This window comes from Nerophis ophidion, linkage group LG15 (genome assembly GCF_033978795.1).
Source record: "Nerophis ophidion isolate RoL-2023_Sa linkage group LG15, RoL_Noph_v1.0, whole genome shotgun sequence".
NCBI classification, from domain to species: domain Eukaryota; kingdom Metazoa; phylum Chordata; class Actinopteri; order Syngnathiformes; family Syngnathidae; genus Nerophis; species Nerophis ophidion.
This window is the reverse complement of record NC_084625.1, coordinates 22,545,919-22,569,392: the sequence shown is the minus strand read 5'-3', so window position 1 is coordinate 22,569,392 and position 23,474 is coordinate 22,545,919. Positions and strand designations below refer to the sequence as shown.

The window sequence follows — 23,474 nt, the reverse complement described above, 5'->3', positions numbered from 1 at the left end:
ACAGGAAAACAACAAATAACTCTGTAAGTCACGGCGTGATGTGACAGGTGGTGACAGTACACCTACTTTGAGACAAGAGCTGTAGTGAAGCATGATCTGTTATGGTTTGAATTCATATACAACAATTATGAATCCAACCTACTCAGTGGCTTAGTTGTTAGAGTGTCCGTCCTGAGATCGGTAGGTTGTGAGTTCAAACCCCGGCCGAGTCATGCCAAAGACTATTAAAAAAATGGACCCATTGCTTAGCAATCAGTATCAAGGGTTGGAATTGGGGGTTAAATCACCATTAATGATTCCTAAGCGCCGCTACCGCCCACTGCTCCGCCCACTTCCCGGGGGGTGATCAGGGGGATGGGTGAAATGCAGAGGACAAATTTCACCACACCTAGTGTGTGTGTGACAATCATTGGTACTTTACCTTAACTTTAATTGCGAGAACAACTTTTTACTGTCAATATCGGCTGTGGAGTTTCATTTTTTAATGTTTTCTGCTGGTTGTAAGTTTTCAATGAAAAACATGTGCCTTGGCTCAAAAAAGGTTGAAAAACACTGATCTAACTCACTATTTACTATTTGTGCTCTGATGCACTGTGTCCAGATCCAGACGTGGATGTTTGACATGAACACAACTTATCCTGACCTACTCCAAATGTTCTCCATCGGGAAGTCCTATGAGGGACGACCGCTTTATGTCCTTCAGGTAATGGGCCAAAACACAAGCAGGCACGTCAAAGCAGCATCAAGTGACAACGCTCATCTCCTGTCAGCTAGGAAAGAGAAGTCGCCCCCAGAAAAAAGCCGTCTGGATCGACTGCGGGGTCCACGCTAGGGAGTGGATAGGCCCCGCTTTCTGTCAGTGGTTCGTCAAAGAGGTAGTCCTACATGAACACAATACTGAACACAATACTGAACACAATACGCAAACAGCATCATGTAGTAACCTTCTAGCACCACCAGAGGGTAGCGTGTCATTCTACTCCAGACCTGGGCAAATTAGGGCCTGGGGGCCGTTAAGATTTTTAATCTGGCCCGCCAGACATTCCCAAATATTTTTTTTCTGGATCCTTAGGATGGAAACTGTAGCTGCCATTATGATGTGTAGTGATGTTTTCAAATGACCGTAAGTCTTGAACTATACAAAGTACTTCAATGGTCGGATTCTGCATTTTGCATGATATACTAGTTACTATGGTAATATAAGTGATGAGGCACCAAGCAGTGTGGGTGGGGAGCGTTTCCACAGAGTGTTTCCAGAGGCGGCCAGCCTGAAATACGGGTGTCAGGCACAGACACGGATGGAGATTTTTAAAACAAAGTTTTGAAGTTTAGTGACCCTTCGCGTTCATATTTCGCTGTGTGTTTCATTTTTGTTGTGTTTTGTTAGATTTTAAAATGTCGATCGAGGGGGTGATGTTCATATGTTGTCGATATTCAGTGTTTTATCGTTCATAGTTAATAGTGGAAATCCCACATTATTTTCAAGTACATTTTGGGTGCCTCATTCAGTAAAAAAAAAATGTTAAGTTCCATTTTGTTTTTTTAAGGCAGTCGGTCGTAGCGTTTTTAGCTTTTTATACCCGCCACCCAGACACATTTTTTTCTCTAAATCTGGCCCCCCTGAGTCAAAATAATTGCCCAGGCCTGTTCTACTCCATGCCAATTTCTAAAAAACACATTGTCGTTATGGGGTGTTGTGGGTGGAATTTTGAGGACAAAAATTATTTAATTCCATTTTGAAATAAGGCTGTAACATAACAAAATGTGGAAAAAGTGAAGTGCTGTAAATATTTGCATTGCATTGTATTGTAAAGCCAACAGCATCATGTAGTAACCCCTTAGCGCCACTAGAGGGCAGTGTGTCATTCTACTTCATGCAATGGTAACCAGGCTGTAGGATGAATTGCCAACAGTATCACTGTGCATTTAATTAAACTCCTGAACAACACAAGGACAAGCAATCCACAGCTTTATTCTAGTACCAAAAACTTTAACAAATAATAGAAACGACCAGAGGGGCTTCACTTCACGGTGGCAGAGGGGTTAGTGCGTCTGCCTCACAATACGAAATTCCTGCAGTCCTGGGTTCAAATCCAGGCTTGGGATCTTTCTGTGTGGAGTTTGCACGTTCTCCCCGTGAATGCGTAGGTTCCCTCCGGGGATAGGTTGATTGACAACACTAAATTGGCCCTAGTGTGTGAATGTTGTCTATCTGTGTTGGCCCTGTGATGAGGTGGCGACTTGTCCAGGGTGTACTCCGCCTTCCGCCCGATTGTAGCTGAGATAGGCGCCAGCGCCCCCCCGCGACCCCAAAAGAGAACAAGCGGTAGAAATGGATGGAAAATGGAAGAAACGGCCAGAGGACTTTGTGGGGTTTTCAAGGTGAATTTGCCTTTTAGGGGTTTGTTTATTGAAATGGACAAGTCTTCCCAAGGCAGCTGCTAGAATGTTGTATGAGCTTGAAAAAAGGAAGTTATTGTGTTAAAGGGGTAAAAATGGAGTAAAAGTGTTTCATAACATACAGCCCCCTTTTTTAAAAAATGCTGAAAATACATGTGAGCCTCATGTCCACTGTGATGGACATATGGCCTTCACTTCTGAAAAAATGTAATTTTCTTCTCATCAGAACAGAAAAAAACGTAACTAATGAAATAATCAATACATGTTTGTCATTGCAGATTTGTCCATTAGAATAGCTAAATAGCTGCCATCATGTCGTTTGCGCACCTTTGAAGTTAGTCTGTTAGAAAAGTAGAAATTGGAAGTTTTCTCTTAAGCGCGAGTGTTTAATCCATCCATCCATCCATTTCTACCGCTTGTCCCTTTTTGGGGTCACTGGAGCCTATTCTCAGCTGTCTTCGGGCTGAATGCGGTGTACACCCCGGACAAGTCGCCACCTCATTGCAGGGCCAACACAGATAGACAACATTCACACTCACATTCACACACTAGGGCCAATTTAGTGTTGCCAATCAACCTATCCCCAGGTGCATGTCTTTGGAATCATTGGTTTTAATTACAGTCTGTTTTTAATAATCTGAACAATTGTTTTCAATGTCCACAGTAGTGGACATGAGAGCTTACTACAATAAACTGCTGTAAATTGTTGATCATGTGTTTGTTTCTTTCAAAAATATTTTTTCTCCTCATCAAAACAGTACATCAGATGACGGATTAAATATTTATTGTTTGGGTTTGTCCGTTGAAATTGACAATTCAGCATCCCAAGATGGCTGCCCCAGTATGTCATACATAGCAAGCCATTTGCGCACACAAAGTATTTTTGGTAAAATAGTCTATTTTTAAAAAAGTGGCAAAACATTTGTCAAATGTCCACTAGGATGGACGTGAGAACTATAAACTGCTGTACGTTGTCGATCATTTCAGGGTTTTTTTATTAACAAATATAGTTTCCTTCTCATCAAAACAGTAGAAAAAATATGGATGAAAGACTTGTCACTAGATATTTTTTATCATTGGGTTTGTCCATTGAAATTATCAGTCAATATTGTTTATTGTTGGGTGTGTCCATTGAAATGGACAATCAGTCTTCCCAAAATGACTACAAGCATGTTGTATGCTTACATGAGAGGTTATTTATTGTATTAAAAAAGTACAATATTTATTTTTTCAAGCACAATTGTTAAATCAATGGTTTTGATGTAAGACAATTGAAACACATTGGTTGAATTAAGATTATTACCATTGGCCATAAATCCGATCAAAGTGTTTTCCTGTGATATTACAGGCCATCAATTCCTACCGCTATGACCCAAACACACGACGATTGCTCAACCAGCTCAACTTCTACATCATGCCTGTCTTCAACGTGGATGGATACCACTTCAGCTGGACCAAAGTATGACATAAGCAAAGCATGAACTATGAATCATTAAATAAAAACAGTGCACAGCAAAATTACAGCGCCCTGAAAGCCTGTAACAGTACATGCCGATCCTAATTGGACCCCCAGAGCAGCGTAAATGGTGGTAGGCCTCAGAGTCATTAAAGGTGTGTTTCTTATATGTGTAGGATCGATTCTGGAGGAAGACCCGATCTAAAAACCGCAAGTTCCATTGCAGAGGAGTCGATGCTAACAGAAATTGGAAAGTGAAATGGTGTGGTGAGTGTGACCAATATAAAAAGGTACTGTCAATGTTGAATGGGAAAATATAACTACTATAAAACCTATGCACAGGCACAACAGTTTATTTATGCAAACCTTTATTCACTGAGTAATAGACATCCATTTTAAAGAAATTTAAAGACATGACTCAATAATTTTTTTTTACCTATTGCAACTTTTCCTGTAACATACTCTTGACTTAACAGTGGAAACTCTCGGCTCAACCCCAATCAACATTTTGTGATAGGAAATAATGAAGTGGTCCGTTCCAGAGTGAAACTATGGTTGCCAGTGTTTGTATTTGTATGCATGGGCAATGTTGGAAGTAGCATTTTCATATGTTGTATTTGTATGCATGGGCAATGTTGGAAGTAGCATTTTCATATTGTCATGTTATACTAGCCTGCTGTGTTTGCTATGGTATCGCTGCATTGTAGTAAATTCCATGTATGGATGTGGTTGTCATTACACTTTTTGCCTCAATTGGTATCTTTCTATGGAGGAAAAAATCACAAAGATGGCTGTTTGAATTTTGCGCTTCTGTACCAATTTAAAGTTGCATAACCCACAGCAGATCATGGAAATGGTTAACTGTTGCCACCAGGGTTGCGTACACTGTGTGCTTAAGTTTTCAATAACATTTCTGTATTTTTAACGGTCATACAAACATAAACATTTTTGAAAACACATTAGTTAAACACTCTAGTTGCTACACTATGCTGCATCGCAGTGCGTTCAATTTACAGATCGGTGATTATTATCAATCTAGATGGCGGTAAAGACTCCATGGTTTTAGGCATATTTCACAAAAAATGTTTACACAAGTTTAGGGGAACCTGAGGAAATAATGCCATCTACATACAGTATGTATGTATTGGCAACGTTTAAAGCAGTTCTTTTCAAATAGTAGGGCGGACCCCCTGGGGGGGGAAGTGCGATGCCGGGGGGTTGTGTTAAAAAGCTCATTGTAGCCATTAAATACAAATTTCTCATTTTGATAAAAAAAAAAACTAAAAACAAAAACCAGCAGAAATTATTTTTTGGGGGATTAAAGTGTTTTATAATTGCTGAACAATTTTATTTTTTTGTCATTTATTGAGTTTAATTTTGTTTTTCATCATCAAATGATATCAAATGTTTCAAGTTTAAATATTTAGTTGATTTTTTTGAATATCCGACAAATTGATGCACTATAAATATTTTCTGTAACACACTAAAAACAATGTTAATACATTTATTATTTTTCTATATTTCTTTGTTTTCTATAATATTGCTAAGAATACAATGTTAGGCAGAGGTGTACTTGTAACATTTTTATAGACAAATACCGTATAGTCCTGGCAGAGAGTGGGGGCCATAACAAAAAATAATTGAGAAGCACTTATTTAAAGTAACATTTAACAGTGATAATAATGTTTTTCTTCGAAACACAATCTCTGCTTATCCTTTGATTATATTAGCGAAAGGCTGAATTTTCGTTGACTCGGTCATATTGTACTGAGTGTTCAGGACAGCAATGGGACAATGGTTATCATCACACATGTCCTCTGTGACATCACTGGCACACTTCTGTGATTGCATCACACAAACAAAAAAAGTGTTTTCGCCGCTCACTGAGCTGAAGTGGACTAACAAGACAAACAAGATGGCGGTCCCAACTGAGATATTTTGCGTTCGTATGACCTCAAGAGTTTTCTTGACCAGTTTTCAAAAACCAAAATATTTTTGCAGACTGTTTACAAAATGCTTGTTTGGAGCGCTTCTTCAGCTTTCGACTGACCCTCCAACACATCTTTCCGCAGCTCCTCCGTGTCTTTTAGTTGACAATTTTGCATTTGTGATGTCATCTTCATGTTCTGTGCCGCCAGTAAAGAGTTTTCCTGCTGCAGTTTGGCAAGCAGGTCGTCCTTCCCCTGCAAGGTCTGCCTCATGTGCGTCTGCATGCGCTCCCACTCGCTTTTAAAAAGCTGCCACTCCGCGTCGATGGTGGCGACCGTTTTTTTGGTGTTCTCTGCCGCCGTCTTTCTGAGCTGCTCACACTCCTCCATCCAGTACTTCCTGACATTGGCTGTTTCCTTCCTGGATGCTTCCAGAGAGACATGGAGGTTGCTCACCTCGTCCTGATTTAACTCCAGCTCCACAGCCTCTTGGAGCTCCTGGTCACTCTCCTTGGTGGAGGTTGCAGCTGCGGGCGGCTCCTCGCCAACAGCAGCCTTCTTGGCGTCCTGCTTCCCTTTCAGGTCCTCCGTCAGAGAGTAGAGTCGTCGTTGCAGCTCCGCCGTCTCTTCTTCGAGTTTGAGAAGCTGGCCGGACACGGCGCCGTTCTCCGCGACGAGGATGCAGTTCTCATTGGTCAGCTTTGCCACGATCTCGTCCTTCTCCTGCATGCTGCAGCCCATGTGCCACTGCAGGCGCTCCATCTCCGTCTTGAAGTAGTCAGTGGTGTCCATGCTGTGTCTCTGCATGTTCTCCAGCTTGGAGTTGAAAAGGGCCTCCATCTCCTCGATCTGCCACTGCATGTTCTCCCACTGAGCCTGCAGCTGGGCCGCCGTCTCCTGCTCGCGCAGCAGCCAGCACTGCTGCCACTCGGCGTTCACCGCCGCCACCATGCTCTCAGAGCCGTCCTCCCTGGCCTTCAGCAGCTCGTGCTCCTCCATCCAGTACTTCCGGGCCTGCACCGCTTCCGCCTGAGCCACAGCCAGCGCGTTCTTCAGGGTGCTCATCTCGTTTTCCTTTTCCCGCAGCTTTTGTTCCATCTCCGGCGTGGTGCGTCCGGTCCGAGCTTCGTCCAGAGCCTTGTGAAGCTTCTGCCTGTCCTCGTGATGTCGTCTGCGGTCGCTGTCCATCTGCTCCCTCAAGGCCACGTTTTGGGCCGCCAGCTCCCTGTTGGTGTTCTCGCTGTAGTAGAGGGCCCGCTTGAGGCCACCCGGTCTGTGGTGGCCACCCTCTGTAGTCTTGCCCTGATGCCATTGCTGATGTGGCTGAAACAACCGGTAAATGTTGACTCCGAACTTTCAACATGCCTCAAAGCTGTCGTTCCCGCTTTCAACTTACCCTCCTTGGATAGTCTGCTTTGGCCGCGTTGGAAAACTCCCTCCTGTCTGTGTTTTCAGAGATCCTTTCCTCCTTGTTATCCATACTGGTGTTTGCTAATTAGTGACCATACTTTAGCTTTATTGGGAATTGTGACTTTATTGTAGAAAAGTCAGTAAAGGAGAGGGAGACGCCAGAAGGATCAAAACCGTCCAGTCATAAAGGCGCCAAGAGTCACAAAGGAGCGATGTATAAATAAAAAAAGTCATTCGGGTGTTTGTGACACCGCTGTGACACGTGCAAACCTCGTGACTACACGCTCACAATGAATCCAATTGCTTGGTTGTATATAGAAAGCAAAATTGGATATACTTCAGAGTAGTCAGTGTGCAGCTTGACACACAAACATTATTGTATCAATAGCGAGATGATTGTTGCTTGCCTGGTGTTGGCAGTGGTATGGTCTGGGGATGCACAAATGCTGCCAGCACTGGTAGAACTGTGGTTCTTTGAGAAAAAAAGAAAGAAAAAAAAACATGCCGTGTGACATTGTAAAGCAGAAACGGTGTCATGGCAGTTTTTCCAACATGGAGCCCAGAACACACCTCCAAGAGAAAAAAAGAGAATCTCCAGTTGACTTGTTGTCCAATAGACACTACATATATGCGGCTATTAGGGTTGTCCCAATACCAATGTTTTGGTACCAGTACTAAAATGTATTTCGATACTTTTATATACCGTTCAAAATAAAAGGACACTACAAAAAATAATAATTATCGTCTTAATTTTAACAGAAAATCTTATTAAAAATTAACACACATTTCTTATTACAATCAAAAAACAATGTTGGCATTAAGTAACATAGTGACCAGTGGTTCATTAACTTTTTTCAAGTACCACCTGAGAAAACACTTGGCTCTCCACGTACCACCATAATAACCAACAGTAAAATACAGTAGTGTATTAGGCCTAAGTATTCATTAAAAACAAGGCAGATGTTTTATTTAACAAATATATTGAATATTTTTGACCACTGTAACATTACACACAGTGTGAACAGTAACACTGTGTTGATTATAGGAAAAAAACACTGTACTTTATAATCAAGTGATTTTTGGCATACCACTAGATGTATCGTACCACAGTTTGTAGATCACTGTACTAGACAACTTATCTTTTAGTAGCAAGTAAGCAAACAAAGGCTCCTACTTTGGCTGCTGACATATGCAGTAACACCCATCCATCCATCCATCCATCCATCCATTTTCTACCGCTTGTCCCTTTCAGCGTCGCGGGGGCAAGTAACATCCATCCATCCATCCATTTTCTACCGCTTGTCCCTCTCAGGGTCGCGGGGGCCAGTAAAATCCATCCATCCATCCATTTTCTACCGCTTGTCCCTTTCAGGGTCGCGGGGGCCAGTAACATCCATCCATCCATTGCCTATCTCAGCTGCCTTCGGGCGAAAGGTGGGGTACATCCTGGACAAGTCGCTACCTCATGACAGAGCCATCACAGATAGACAGACAACGTATTGTGTAATTTTTTCATGGTATTATTTGGTCAAAATTATGAGGGACAAGCGGTAAAATATGGATGGATTATTAATCTACTTGTTCATTTACTGTTAATATCTGCTCACTCTCTGTTTTGACATGTTTTATCTATACGTATGTTACAATGTAATAAGCACTCATTCTTCAGTTTGGATACTTCACATGAGTTTTAGCTGCTACTACAAATTTGGGTTCGGAGCCATACCAAGTAGTTACACTGCAAATTATTTGCAATTTGCCAGGATTTAAGATTACATTTCTAAACATTTCCATAGTTTGAAGAGCTATTTACCTATTTTTGTTGTTGACTAATCTTATTTTTAGCATGAAAAAATTATATTTGTTAAATTCTAGTTCAAAATTACTATTCGAATAAGATTATTTGGTTTCCTCCAACATATCATTTTTTAAAAGCCTACTGAAACCCACTACTACCGACCATGCAGTCTGATAGTTTATATATCAATGATGAAATATTAACATTGCAACACATGCCAATACGGCTTTTTAGTTTACTAAATTACAATTTTAAATTTCCCGCAGAGTTTCTTGTTGAAAACGTCGCGGAATGATTACGCGTGCGCGTGATGTTTCGAGTTGGAGGGGACATATTAGCGCAGCACCAATAGCGGCTAAAAGTCGTCTCTTTTCATCGCATAATTAAACAGTATTCTGGACATCTGTGTTGCTGAATCTTTTGCAATTTGTTCAATTAATAATGGAGAAGTCAAAGTAGAAAGATGGAGGTGGGAAGCTTTAGCCTTTAGCCACACAAACACACGGTGTTTCCTTGTTTCAAATTCCCGGAGGTGAAGCTTTACTATGGATCAGAGCGGTCAAGCGAACATGGATCCCGACCACTTGTCAACCGGCAGGTTTTGGTGAGAAAATTGTGGTAAAAAGTCGCCTCTTACCAGAGATCAGCGGAACTTCTGTCGTGCTGCTGCTGCCGCCGTAACTCGTCAAGACACCCGTGGACACACCCCTCCGACTATCAGGTACTATATAATCTCACTAAAACACTAGCAACACAATAGAAAGATAAGGGATTTCCCAGAATTATCCTAGTAAATGTGTTTAAAAACATCTGAATCGCTCACAATGCAATCGCCTTTTTTTTTTTTTACTTTTTTTTTATTTATTTATTTTTTCTAGTCCTTTGCTATCAATATCCTCAGCCACGAACCTTTCATCCTCGCTCAAATTAATGGGGAAATTGTCGTTTTCTCGGTCCAAATAGCTCTTTTTGTTGGAGGCTCCCATTATAAACAATGTGAGGATGTGAGGAGCCCTTGCACGGGTGACGTCATCGTTTGCGACCTCCGGTAAAGGATAGGCTTTTTTATTAGCGACCAAAAGTTGCGAACTTTATCGTCGATGTTCTCTACTAAATCCTTTCAGCAAAAATATGACAATATCGCGAAATGATCAAGTATGACACATAGAATGGACCTGCTATCCCCGTTTAAATAAGAAAATCTCATTTCAGTAGGCCTTTAAAGATTCTGCAACATCTCCCGGATACATAATTGCAAGTTGAAAAATGCTAGAATAAAATACTTATTTCTAGCTTAAAAGTCTTGCTTATTTCTAGATATACAAATCTTAATTTAGGATCTCTTATCAAGTAAAATTATCTGTCCATGCAGCTAGTTAATTTCACTTTTAGTATTTTCCCTAAAATCTAAGCTTTTTATCCTATATTTTGACAGCTCCTTTTTGCAGTACAGAGGGTCATGCATTGGTCATACGTAATGTTCTCCTGTGTCCAGGGACATTTTTTCTGAGTTCATAGGCGATAAAATAATGACAAAATTTTATTACAATAAAAAAACAATGTAATCATTGTAGTATTGACTATATTGGGTGTAGTACTTGGTATCATTTGTGTAGATCCACCTATTTATTCACATTTATGAGCGCTGGCTTGCTGTTAGCGGTTAGCTATTGTATCCTCCTACGGTGTGTAGTGAAGCATGTTTAGCTATTCCTTGTCTTGCGTGATAATATTTTTAAGAAATGTAGTTTATTTGTCGCCATGGAGCCAAGGATTAGTGATTTAGAAGTAGCTAAAACACTTTGTGGATGGACGTTAGCCGCTAGCTACAACAGGAAGGGGATTCATTCATATGGCCCCATTCGTCCCGGTTTACCTGATACGTGACATGTGACGAATTTGCGGGTGCATTATCCACTTTAACTGCCAGGTGGCAGTAGAGCATTAAATATCTTAAACAGTGTATTTTGGCAATTCCATCTTAGACCACAGCATCAGTTGCTATGCATTTTGCATCATTTTCAGCAGACTGACCCCCTTCCCTTTCCCCATTTTTCTATTCTCATTCATCAATGGGGCCCATATGAATCCCTTCCACCGCTTCCAGAGTGGCGCTTCGGTTTTTAAGCGCCACCTTTATCGTTAGTTTTAAAGCCATTTATTCATTCATTTTTTTCTTCTGTCCTCCTGTTTTTGCGTGCAAGCGCTGTATGTGTGTGTCGACTCTTGATGTGCACCTCAGTTCTTAAAACCAGCATTATGATGTCCATGAAATAAAAAAGTACTGAAATTTTTCAAAGGAAGTAGAGGCTAGTACCATTTTTAATTCATGAGTACCACGGTACCTCATTAGTACCGTTCTTTTGTACACCCCTTGCGACTATAATCGAATTCTAATACAGTCTGTAAACAGACTACATGAAAGAGGTCATATTAAGGGTTTTTTTCTATATCTAAAACACTTCCTTGTGGTTTACATAACATGTAATGGTGGTTTTTTTTGTCCAAATATTGCTTAAATGTTGTTTTACAGACCATCTTAAAGCCGCTTTCTGACTGTCTCTTCGGCAGGGGTCCCCCAACCTTTTTGAAACCAAGAGCTACTTCTTGGGTACTGATTAATGCGAATGGCTACCAGTTTGATACACACTTAAATAAATGGCCAGAAATAGCCAATTTGCTCAATTAACCTTTAATAAATCATTCTGTATATATATTAAAAAAAAAAGGGTATTTCTGTCTGTCATTCCGTCGTACATTTTTTTTTCCTTTTACGGAAGGTTTTTTGTAGAGAATAAATGATGAAAAAAACACTTAATTGAACGGTTTAAAAGAGGATAAAACACACAAAAAAAATGAAAATTAAATTTTGAAACATAGTTCATCTTCAATTTCGACTCTTTAAAATTCAAAATTCAACCGAAAAAAATGAAGAGAAAAACTAGCTCATTCGAATCTTTTTGAAAAAATAAAAAAAAAGAATTAATGGAACATCATTAGTAATTTTTCCCGATTAAGATTTTTTTTTACAATTTTGATGACATGTTTTAAACAGGTTAGAATCCATTCTGCACTTTGTTAGAATATATAACAAATTGGACCAAGCTATATTTCTAACAAAGACAAATCATTATTTCTTCTAGATTTTCCAGAACAAAAATTTTAAAAGAAATTCAAAAGACTTTAAAATAAGATTCAAATTTGATTCTACAGAAATATTTCACAAATATTCTTTGTCAAAAAAACAGAAGCTAAAATGAAGAATTAGATTAAAATATATTTATTATTCTTTACAATAAAATACAAAAATAATACTTCAATCAATCAATCAATCAATGATTATTTATATAGCCCTAAATCACTAGTGTCTCAAAGGGCTGCACAAACCACAACACAAACCACAACGACATCCTCGGTAGGCCCACTGAACGTTGATTTAAATTGTCAGGAAAGAAGAGGAAGGAATCTAAAAGGTAAAAAGGTATATGTGTTTAAAAATCCTAAAATCATTTTTAAGGTTGTATTTTTTCTCAAAAATTGTCTATCTGAAAGTTATAAGAAGCAAAGTAAAAAAATAAATGAATTTATTTAAACAAGTGAAGACTAAGTCTTTAAAATATTTTCTTGGATTTTCAAATTTTATTTGAGTTTTGTCTCTCTTAGAATTAAAAATGTCGAGCAAAGCGAGACCAGCTTGCTAGTAAATAAATACAATTTAAAAAATAGAAGCAGCTCACTGGTAAGTGCTGCTATTTGAGCTATTTTTAGAACAGGCTGGCGGGCTACTCATCTGGTCCTTACGGGCTACCTGGTGCCCGCGGGCACTGGGTTGGTGACCCCTGGTCTTCAGAATGCCCTGTTCTGTGGGCGGTCCTATTTACGTGCTGAAGTCCACCTTCAGGCCAAGCCCACTTTGACAGCCTCCCCACCTCGTGGTTCCATATGGAGTCTACTGACAGATATAAGTTAGAACTATACTCTACTTTAGATGCATATGCGAGCCAGTCTGCCCAACACCAAGAGGATAGAGAAAGAGGGGAAACTCAGTGACTACAACTGCATAAAAAATAGCGGACTCGGGCAAAAGGCTTTGGGTATACCTTTACCAAAAATGGAGATATATACTTATGTAACTAAGGGTTATTTGGAGCAAGTTTGGAAGAAGCAAGATTTTTTATAAATAGCTTCGCCATGCCTCCATGCTTTAGGTTCACATTTTTGTGACTTATGCAGATCTCAAATACACAAAAACGGGTACCACACTGCAAAAAGTCAGTGTTCAAAAACAAGAAGAAAAATACAAAAATTAGGGGTATTTTATTTGAACTAAGCTAAATTATCTGCCAATGGAACAAGAAAATTTGCCTTGTCAAGACTTTCCAAAACAAATCAAATTTGCTAACCTCAATCAACCCAAAAATACATTAAAATAAGTATATTCTCACTAATAACAACTGCAGTTTTGTTGGTAGAAAAAAAGAGACCTTTTTGCTCAATATGTTGAAAAATATTCTTAAGTAAATGCTAGTGTCATTAGCTTGACATAATGATATGCTCTCGGCATTACATTTCTTGAAACCAGCGAACTTATACTAAAAACTAATTTATTGTTCTTAATTGTTTCTCTCGGGGTCTCCTAGCCGCTCGGGCAAATCAAATGGTCTAAAAATGTATTTTTCCATCGACAACATGACATCATCGCGCCAAGTGCGTGCTCTTTCAGTCAATTAGTGCGCATATATACAGCCCGGCCCCCAGCCAAATTTTTTAAAATTGTAATTTTGAATATTTTATCTGAATGTGTATGAACTATTTCAGTTCAAAATAGTTTGAAATGTCATATGTTAAATGTTTAAATATTAACCGTCAGTTTACTGCACTGTGCCAACTGTACTACTTTATGAGTACGTATTGTCTATTGTTTCATTGAAAATAAAACAGCAAAGTCCATTTGACTGTCATCTGTTTTAATTGACACAATTGTGTCAAAATCATGATTTTTTTTATTTCATGCTTGAAATAAGAAATTATTACTTTGAAAAAGTAGTTTTATACATGTGAGTCTTGATGACACAGCTTTGCAACAGATGATATTCTAGTTTCAAGCATGTTTTACTCATCATTTAGGACCAAAATCCTTAAAACAAGTAAAAGACTAACATAAAATCTGCTTAGTGAGAAGAATGATCTTATCAGACAGAAAATAAGCAAATGTCACCCTTATTTGAGATATTTAATCTTACTTAGATTTCAGTTTTTGCAGTGCAGTAGGTAAGAAAATATGGTTTTGCATAATAGGGCCTATTTATATGCATTTATATAGTATTGTCATTTAACAACAGACAATAGTTACCTGATGGTTCCCCCCCACCCGCAGAAGAGGGAGCGTCGTCCCACCCCTGCGATGACACGTACTGCGGCCCCTTCCCCGAGTCTGAACCTGAGGTCAGGGCGGTGGCCAAGTTTCTGCGCAAGCACAAGAAGCGGGTCAAAGCCTACATCTCCATCCACGCCTACGCCCAAATGCTCCTCTACCCGTACTCTTACAAGTACGCCACCATCCCCAACTTCAACTGCGTGGTGAGGACACACTCAATTAACGGCCGGGTCAACCATCTGCTCACCTGTTGGGTGTGTCACTTTGGCAGGAGTCGGCAGCTCACAATGCCGTCACAGCACTTTATTCAGCCTACGGCATCAAGTACAGATATGGACCTGCTTCTACCACCCTCTGTGAGTATTACTTAGAAGACACAGGAGGTCCTCGGTCATGACACCTTTGTTACTCCACTTGTAGCTAAATGAACATTTGAGTAGGTCACAGAACACAAGAAGCACACATTAACGCAGTAATCCAAAGATTCAATTCAAGGCTCAAATTAAACAATAAGACAAATATTCCTCTACTTTATCCCTGTGGTTGTCTTGCACACTGGAAGGAGCACTGAGACCACCAATGAGACCACTATGTTGCTGGGTTATCACTTTCCTTTTCAAAATGGTCTCATTACTGAAAACTCTACTCCGCTTAGTTAGCACTATATATTTCATAGCAACAGATCCAAGTTGTCTCAATGAGGAGACCACTATGTTGCTTGGTTATCACTTTCCATTTCAAAGTAGACTCGATAATGAAAACTCTTCGCTGCTAAGTTATCACTGTCTGTTTCATAGGCACAGATCTGTGTTGTCTCAATAAAGAGACCACTATGTTGCTTAGTTATCGGTTACCATTTCATAGTTGTCTCAATACTGACAACTCTACACTGCTTAGTTATCACTGTCTATTTCATAGCACAGATCTGTGTGGTTTCAACAATGAGACCACTATGCTGCTTAGTTATCACATTGTTTTTTTTAATAGTAGACTCAATACTAAAATTATATGCTGCTAAGTCGTCAGTGTTTATTTCCTTACAGATCTGTGTTGTCTCAATAATTAGACCACTACGCTGCTTAGTTATCAGTTTCCATTTCATAGTAGTCTCAATACTGACAACTCTACACTGCTTGGTTATCACTGTGTATTTTCATAGCACTGTGTTGTCTTAATAATGAGCCCATTATGCTGCTTGGATATAACGTCCCATTTCAGAGTAGACTAAATATGGAAAACTCTACGGTGCTAAGTTATCACTGTCTATTTTTTAGCAACAGATCTGTGTTGTCTCAATAATGACACCACTATGCTGCTTAGTTTTCACATTCTTTTTTTATTATAGTAGATTAAATACTAAAACTCTATGCTGCTAAATCATCACTGTCTATTTCATAACAACAGATCCACGTTGTCGCAATAATTAGACCACTATGCTGCTTGGTTATCATTTTTCATTTCATAGTGGTCTTAATAATGAAAACTCTACTCTGCTTAGTTATCACTGTTTATTTCATGTCAACAGATCTGTGTTGTCTCAATAATGAGACCACTACACTGCTTAGTTATGGTTATGGTGTTAGGTTATTTCAAACGTGCATAAAATTGCAATACGATACATCACATTGTTCCAGTTTCTCATTACAGCGTGTCTGAAAAGGAGCAGGAGGAAGTAGAGCTTACAAACTGTACTAATATGATCCAGTTTACTGCAAACTGTTCAAACTCAAAAAGTGTTTACAAAAGTACATGGGAAAAAAAACCCGGATGGACATCTTCAACCATACTGCGGTAGAAAATGGATGGATGGATGAAAAATGAGACAATCTCATTCATAATGTGAATCACAACTTACTTAACTATTTATTCATAAAAACGGTGTTGATTATTTATTTAATTTGGTTGTGTTACATATTGAGCACAGGAAGTTAACAAATTTGTTAAAAATGGCTTTAAAATTGAAAAGAGGTAGGATTGAATAAGCTCTGCTTCTTCCTACTCCTTTTCGGACTTGTTATAATGAGAAAATGGAACCATGTGATATATATTGTAACTGTATGCATGCTTCAACCATAACCACAAGCTTGGAAGACAACATGAAAGGCAACAGTTTAACTGAAAGAACAAAATTGTAGATGTCTAACCTGATTAACAAGTTCTATTTTTTATACAATAATAATTAGGGCTGTGTATTGGCAAGGACTTCACTACAGTATGGCAATAAACTGCAATATTCTACATAGTTCACTGATTAATTTAGAATGCAGCTTAAAATACAATTTAAATATGTACACTAAATGACGGTAAAACAGCTTTTGACAAACTGAGTCAAAATATATAAAATAATTCATTTCAATTGATGGCGATTTTACAGAACTTAAAAGTAAAAATAGAAACTAAGACATCAAAAATCAATATATTGCGATTTATTTCAATAACGATAGTTTTTCCAACCTCTATATTAATCATTAATGGGAGTGTTTCAGAACCACAAAACATTGTAACACGAGGACTAAAGTCACTTAAAGATGGATGTGTTCCGCATGTGTTCCACTCTGCGTTCTTGTCTCATAGATGTTAGCTCAGGCAGTTCCATAGACTGGGCCTACAGGAACGGCATCCCATACGCATTTGCGTTCGAGTTGAGGGACACGGGCTACTTTGGCTTCCTGTTGCCAGAGTCTCTGATCAACCCCACGTGCACTGAGACCATGCGGGCGGTGAAGGCCATCGCCACAGGCTTGCTGAAGAAGTGCCCTCCTTACAGTGACCCCGACACATTACCATTTCTATAAATGCACTATAAGATCATTTTAATTTGTTTTTAATACAAAATATTGTCTCATTCTTTGAAAATCTGCAAAATAAGCTTCTCGCAGGAAGTGGCGGACATCGAAGCACTTGTCATGATCCAGCGGCACTTTGCTGACACAAAAAAGTACCAGAATTTGACCCTAATGTACACCTATGAATGCCTTCATTGCTGAAATATTTTTTTTTTTCTTATCAGCTGTATGTGATTTTTGTGTTATTTACAGGAAATAGCCTGTCTGTGCATGTCATTACTCAGGTATGGATCCCAAAACGGCTTAACAGTTTTTGTGTGTGGTGTTGTATACTTGAATAAATGTTGTTTGATATGCTATTTGACTATGTACATGTTTTCTTTCAAAAATGCATTTCCGGTTGGTGCATTGGGAATAATAGTTATAACTACAGTGATAGGTTTTGGAAACCATGTGACATATCTCCATTTTGTTTAAGTATTGATTGATTGATTGAAACTTTTATTAGTAGATTGCACAGTACAGTACATATTCCGTACAATTGACCACTAAATGCTAACCCCCAAATAAGTTCTTCAACTTGTTTAAGCCGGGGTCCACGTTAATCAATTCATGGTAAATACACAAAGAATCATCTTTTTATTGGCCTTGTGTTTGTTATGATCCGCTGCCTGGATTATATCATGTTCTGGGTTTGAGTCGTTTTTGTATTATATTCTGTTAGTGTTTGACTTCCTTAGATCCTGGTTTGTTCTGTTTCCATAGTTACTCATTAGATTCACCTGCCTCTTGCTTTTGATGCGCACCTGCCTCTTGATTACTGTCTTTATTTAAGCCTGCCTTTTCTGTTCATTCAGTCTTGCCTCTTAATTTTTGTTCGCACAACAGTGACGACCTTGATCCTAGATTCCGATTCCAAATCTATACTTGCTAGCTTCCGAGCTAAGCCTTCGCTCCTCTAGCTTTCATGCTAGTAGTTTTGTTTTACCTTTTGTGCCTTGTGCAAGTTTTTCTGTTATTTCTCTAGCTCCCATGCTAGCGCTTTTGGGTTTTTCTGGCTCCCATGCTAGTTCTGTTTGTTTTGACTAAGTCTATTTTTATTTGTTAAAGAAATCACTTATTTCTTACCTTCACGCTGTGTTCGAGCCCGACTGCATCATTAAAAGAACGACTCCGCATCACCACGATGCCCCGCAATCGTTACAGTTTTAAGTTGTATGTTTTACTGTATTTCCATAGAAGTCTAAAAGGGGAAATTAAAATAATGAATTTAATTTAAATGCAGTAAACAGTATACTGTATTGTGGTATTATATTGTGTTACTACTTATGAGTGGATTTTTGAGACAACATTGAAACATTTAAGTTGTTCAAATATTTACCAGAAGAAAAATAACTTTACCCCAAAGAGAATTTATAAAAGTACTGTAATTATAAGAAATCAATATCAATAATAGTAATAAAGTACTAATATCTATTTCAGTTTTAATCTGACGAGTCACTCTTTTGCTTGATTAATCGCAATAAATTACTTGTGTACATACTTCCAATGGACTTAAAAAAAAGACTACAATATTTTGACACAAGTGAAATTGTATTGGTAGAATGTTATAATAAACATAATTTTAAACGTTTTACTTGAATGCATGTCATTTATTTGTTCCAAACTTGCTGACAGTTTTACAGTATCTGATAGTTGATTGTGGTAAAGAAAACTGTGAAGCCAAAACAAGTTGTGCAATTAATTTGTATTCATACATGATTAACGCAATAATGTTTAGTGATTAATCACATGAGTTAAAGTATGTTAACTTTGACAGCCCTACTGTTAACATAAGGATGAAGCCATGTAATTAGATATTGTGTTATCGTCATCATGTAATTTTGACAAAATAGTTTGCATGTGGCCCTGCGATGAGATGGCGACTTGTCCAGGGTGTATTCCGCCTTCCGCCCAAATGCAGCTGAGATAGGCTCCAGCGACCCCCCACAACCCCAAAAGGCACAAGCGGTAGAAAATGGATGGATGGATGGATGGATGGATGGATAATTTGCATGTTTATTTAGAACTTTAAGTAAAGCTAGAAGCAAATAAAAAGATACAATTTAATTCAACATAAATACAAAGCGTGGAATTTGGGGGAAAATCCAAATATATTGTGCTGTTGCTCCTTTTTTTTTTGTTACTTGATCATTTTAACATTGCGTTTATTAAACAAAAAAACAATTTCATTTAATGTCGTATGCAAAAAATATGTAAATAGAGAAAAAAATAAAGGCATGGAGATATATATATATATATATATATATATATATATATATGTGAATGTGAGTGTGAATGTTGTCTGTCTATCTGTGTTGGCTCTGTGATGAGGTGGCGACTTGTTTCGACTTGTTTGTACCCCGCCTTCCGCCCGATTGTAGCTGAGATAGGCGCCAGCACCCCCCGCAACCCCGAAGGGAATAAGCGGTAGAAAATGGATGGATGGATGGATGGATATATATATATATATATATATATATAAACAGACCAAAAGTTTGGACATACCTTTTCAATTTCAATGCGTTTATTGATTTTCATGACTATTTACAGTGTAGATTGTCACAGAAGGCATCAAAACAATGACACCTGTGAAGTGAAAAACATTTTACCTCTTGAAGCTCATCAAGAGAATACCAAGAGTGTGCAAAGCAAAAATAAGAGCAAACGGTTGCTATTTTGAAGGAACTAGAATGTAAAACATGTTCTCAGGTATTTCACCTTTTTTGTTAAGTACATAACTCCTCTATATTCACAGTTTTGATGCCTTCAATGACAATCTACAATGTAAATAGTCATTAAAATAAGGAAAATCCATTGAATTTATATTAGAATCAGACTCAGAATCAGAATAAGACATACTTTATTAATCCCAGAGGGGAAATCAAACTTTTCAGCACAATCCCATTAAAGATGAGACAAACATTACAGGGAGACAGAACAGGATCGCTGACGGGTCTGCCAACTTCCGGCGCCCCTTAAATAAAGATGGGATACAGGTAAACAAGTGGGGGTGAATAAAAAAAAAATTAAATAAAAAATCGGTCTAAGCCTGGGCCCTGGAGAGCGGGTCCAGACTGAGGCCAAGGGAAAAAAACAACTCATGGCCATAGTACACATCCCTCTTACATGTGTGCAAGGGGGAAACACTTATATATATATATATATATATATATATATATATATATATATATATATATTCACACACACATATATATAGAAGTAGGCATATATATATATATTTACACACATATATACATACATGTATATACATATACATGCATTTATATATATATTCACACACACACACATATATATATATATATTCACACACATATATACATACATGTATATACATATACATGCATATATGTATATACATATGTATATAAATTTATAATAATTTATGTATAGTATATATATAGAAATTAAGAAAGGGATTTATATTGCTGCTATATCATGTCATTTATTTATTGTAAGAGGAAGGTTGTTGACACAAAAAGTTACATATAGAGCAATATATTTACATATATAGCAAGAAATTGATGACCAAATGCAAATTGCTTCTATTAAAATAATCATAAAAATGGAATTTCAATAAGTAACATATCAAAATAAAGAGCGTTATTATTTCAAGCAACACAATAATAAATGCTTTATGTAGCATATATTATTTATAAGAGTATAGTATGAAAATGCCTTAAAAAGAGTTTTGCTGTCAGTTTGAGAAAAGATGAGGGTGTTTTGGAGTACCTCTCCGAGCAGCAGCAGCAGCAGCAGCATCTCCCTGCTGCCTCACTGCGGCCGCTCGCCGACGTGCGTGACGTCGCTTCCTCTCCAACATGGCGCAGGAGGCAGGTCGTTGATGTCCGTCGGACGGGATTGAGCCCACCTTTTTGTGCGTTTGTTTTTTTCTTGGTGTGGCCTGACATCGCCGAGGGGGAAACTACATCATTTTTGGAGCCCTCTCCTCTCCCTCCGGCCTGACACACACACACACACATACACACATACATTACATTTACACACCGCGCCCCGAATTCCGGTGCGTCATGTTTGAGGGCAAAAAGACGAAAAACATGTTCCTTACCAGAGCTTTGGAGAAGATTTTGGCGGACAAGGAGGTGAAAAAAGCCCACCACTCCCAACTGCGCAAAGCCTGCGAAGTGGCACTCGGTAAGTTGTGTTTTTTGTGTGTGTGTCGTCTATTCAGACACGTCGCGCACCCCACTCCACTTATTAAGCCGGCTATTCTGCAACATACGCGCCTAAACGCCGCCATTATTGCCTGATGACTTTAAAGACAACATCGGTATTTGCTTTGGTGTGTTTATTCGACGAGTCGCTATTCAACGCGGAAATGGTGCAAGGAGGTGCTCGGCTGTTAAGTTGGCGATGGGAGCTTGTAGGCCGCAGGGGGGGGAAAAACTGTGCAAAAGTTGCAAAGGGTACACCAGCAATGTAACGTCAACATAGCGGACACGCACACGTCCCGACACACTACAATTATTGCAAGCGTTTAATGGCATGTCTTTAAGGCCACAATGCTTGCAGGCGTCTCCTTCTGGTACACAAGGGACGCGGCGCCCGCCCCTCTTGCCGTCGCGGCAACTCCTTCGTTCTGTTATTTAATGCACATTTTAAGCGATTTAGTGTTCAAAGGTCGTTTGTACTTTTGGGTTAGTTCGAGGTAGGGAAAAGAGAAGGTGACAGCTGTCAGTAGCACCGTATTTAAGCTCGGGCAAATACGTAAACGGAAGTAGTAGGAAACCGCTTCCGGACATGAATGAAATATAATCCTACTCATTCACGTTCAGATTTTGAAATTACCCTTGTAGCAACCAACATTGATTTTTAAAGAAATGTTTTAATATTTTATGGGTACTTTAACTATCTCAAACGTTCAAACGAGCGATTAAACCTGCTTGTTTTGGTCTCTTCGCTCTTATTTTGAAGTTTGCCACACCTCACGTCCGGTTTATGTCGCAAATGCCCATGCTCACTTCGTAAATTAACAGGTGTATAATACTTGGCTCTAAATTGTTTTATCAATTTGATTACAAGTAAATGCAGGGGCAGTTTTACCGATGAAGATGCTTTTTTGTAATAACGTTGTTGAACTTTTATATTTTAGTTGTTGATTATAGAATAGAAAGTACTTTATTGATCCCTGGGGGAAATTCAGCACCACAGTTCGCTCACAATAAACAACAATAATAATAATAAATAATATATGAAATATATATATAATATATGAATAATATAAATATATTGTACATTTAAGTGCAGTCTGAAGGAACATATGCATTATACAGGCTGATGGCTGTCAGTATATGAAGGACCTCCTGTGTCGTTCCGTGTTACATTTTGGGAGTCTGAGCCTTCCACTGAACGTGCTCATTCTCTCCGCAAGGTCCGAGTGTAGTAGGTGGGAGGTGTTGTCCATAATGGCTAGGAGTTTTTCTAGACTTCTCCTCTCTGACACCACCACCAGAGAGTCTAGCTCCACTCCCACCACGTTACTGGCCTTCTCTACCAACTTGTCCAGTCTGTTTGCGTCCCTCACTCTCAGCCCGCCGCCCCAGCAGGCCACACGGCGTACAACAATTATGAGTCTAATAAGAATAAAACAAAGGTCAAATGTTTCAATTATGCAAAATAAGTAAACAAAAGCAAAAACTACCATTGGCTCTTATGCTTACATGCCAGACGTTATTTAGGTCTTGCAACAAACAAGGTTTTTACTTTGATTGCAAGTAAATGTAGGGCCAGTTTTACTGATGAAGATGCGTTTTTCTAATAACGTTGTTGAACTTTTATATTTTATTTGTTGATTATGAGTCTAATCAGAATAAAACAAAAGTCAAATATTTCAATCATGTAAAACAAGTAAACAAAAGCAAAAACTACCATTGGCTCTTATGCTTACATGCCAGACATTATTCAGGTCTTGCAACAAACAAGGCTTTTACTTTGATTGCAAGTAAATGCAGGGCCATTTTTACTGATGAAGATACTTTTTTATAATTACGTTGTTTAACTTTTATACTTTACTTGTTGATTATGATTCTAATCAGAATAAAACAAAGGTCAAATATTTTAATAGTGCAAAATAAGTAAACAAAAGCAAAAACTACCATTGGCTCTCGTGCCTACATAAATAAATGGGTTATACTTGTATAGCGCTTTTCTACCTTCAAGGTACTCAAAGCGCTTTGACACTTATCTATTCACACACACATTCACACACTGATGGAGGGAGCTGCCATGCAAGGCACTA

General features: G+C 38.6%; 3 protein-coding genes across 5 annotated transcripts in view; 2 read left to right on the top strand and 1 right to left on the bottom strand.

Annotated features, from left to right (window-relative positions):
- Positions 1 to 586: 586 nt before the first annotated feature.
- On the top strand, positions 587 to 17,514 carry LOC133569910 (carboxypeptidase A6-like). Its single transcript, XM_061922499.1, has 7 exons — positions 587 to 703; positions 771 to 875; positions 3,749 to 3,859; positions 4,033 to 4,123; positions 14,370 to 14,572; positions 14,641 to 14,725; positions 16,944 to 17,514. The coding sequence occupies exons 1-7, from the start codon at positions 587 to 589 to the stop codon at positions 17,162 to 17,164; spliced, it is 933 nt and encodes a 310-aa protein (XP_061778483.1). The 3' UTR covers positions 17,165 to 17,514.
- Positions 4,194 to 21,967, bottom strand: LOC133569471 (golgin subfamily A member 6-like protein 22). Of its 2 annotated transcripts, XM_061921839.1 has the most exons (4): positions 21,285 to 21,967; positions 20,948 to 21,177; positions 7,181 to 7,666; positions 4,194 to 7,107 (listed from the first exon to the last, which is right to left on the bottom strand). In XM_061921839.1, the coding sequence occupies exons 3-4, from the start codon at positions 7,262 to 7,264 to the stop codon at positions 5,863 to 5,865; spliced, it is 1,329 nt and encodes a 442-aa protein (XP_061777823.1). In that variant the 5' UTR covers positions 7,265 to 7,666; positions 20,948 to 21,177; positions 21,285 to 21,967; the 3' UTR covers positions 4,194 to 5,862. The 2 variants fall into 2 exon arrangements, with proteins under 2 accessions (XP_061777823.1, XP_061777824.1); XM_061921840.1 differs by lacking the exon at positions 21,285 to 21,967 and having other exon boundaries at positions 20,948 to 21,190.
- The window catches only part of LOC133569470 (brefeldin A-inhibited guanine nucleotide-exchange protein 1-like), a 67,782-nt gene continuing 65,322 nt past the window's right edge, over positions 21,015 to 23,474 (top strand). For both annotated transcript variants that reach the window (XM_061921838.1, XM_061921837.1), the window contains exon 1: positions 21,015 to 21,370. In XM_061921838.1, coding sequence (XP_061777822.1) covers positions 21,247 to 21,370 — 124 coding nt within the window. In that variant the 5' untranslated portion in view covers positions 21,015 to 21,246. The remainder of the gene's footprint in view (positions 21,371 to 23,474) is intronic.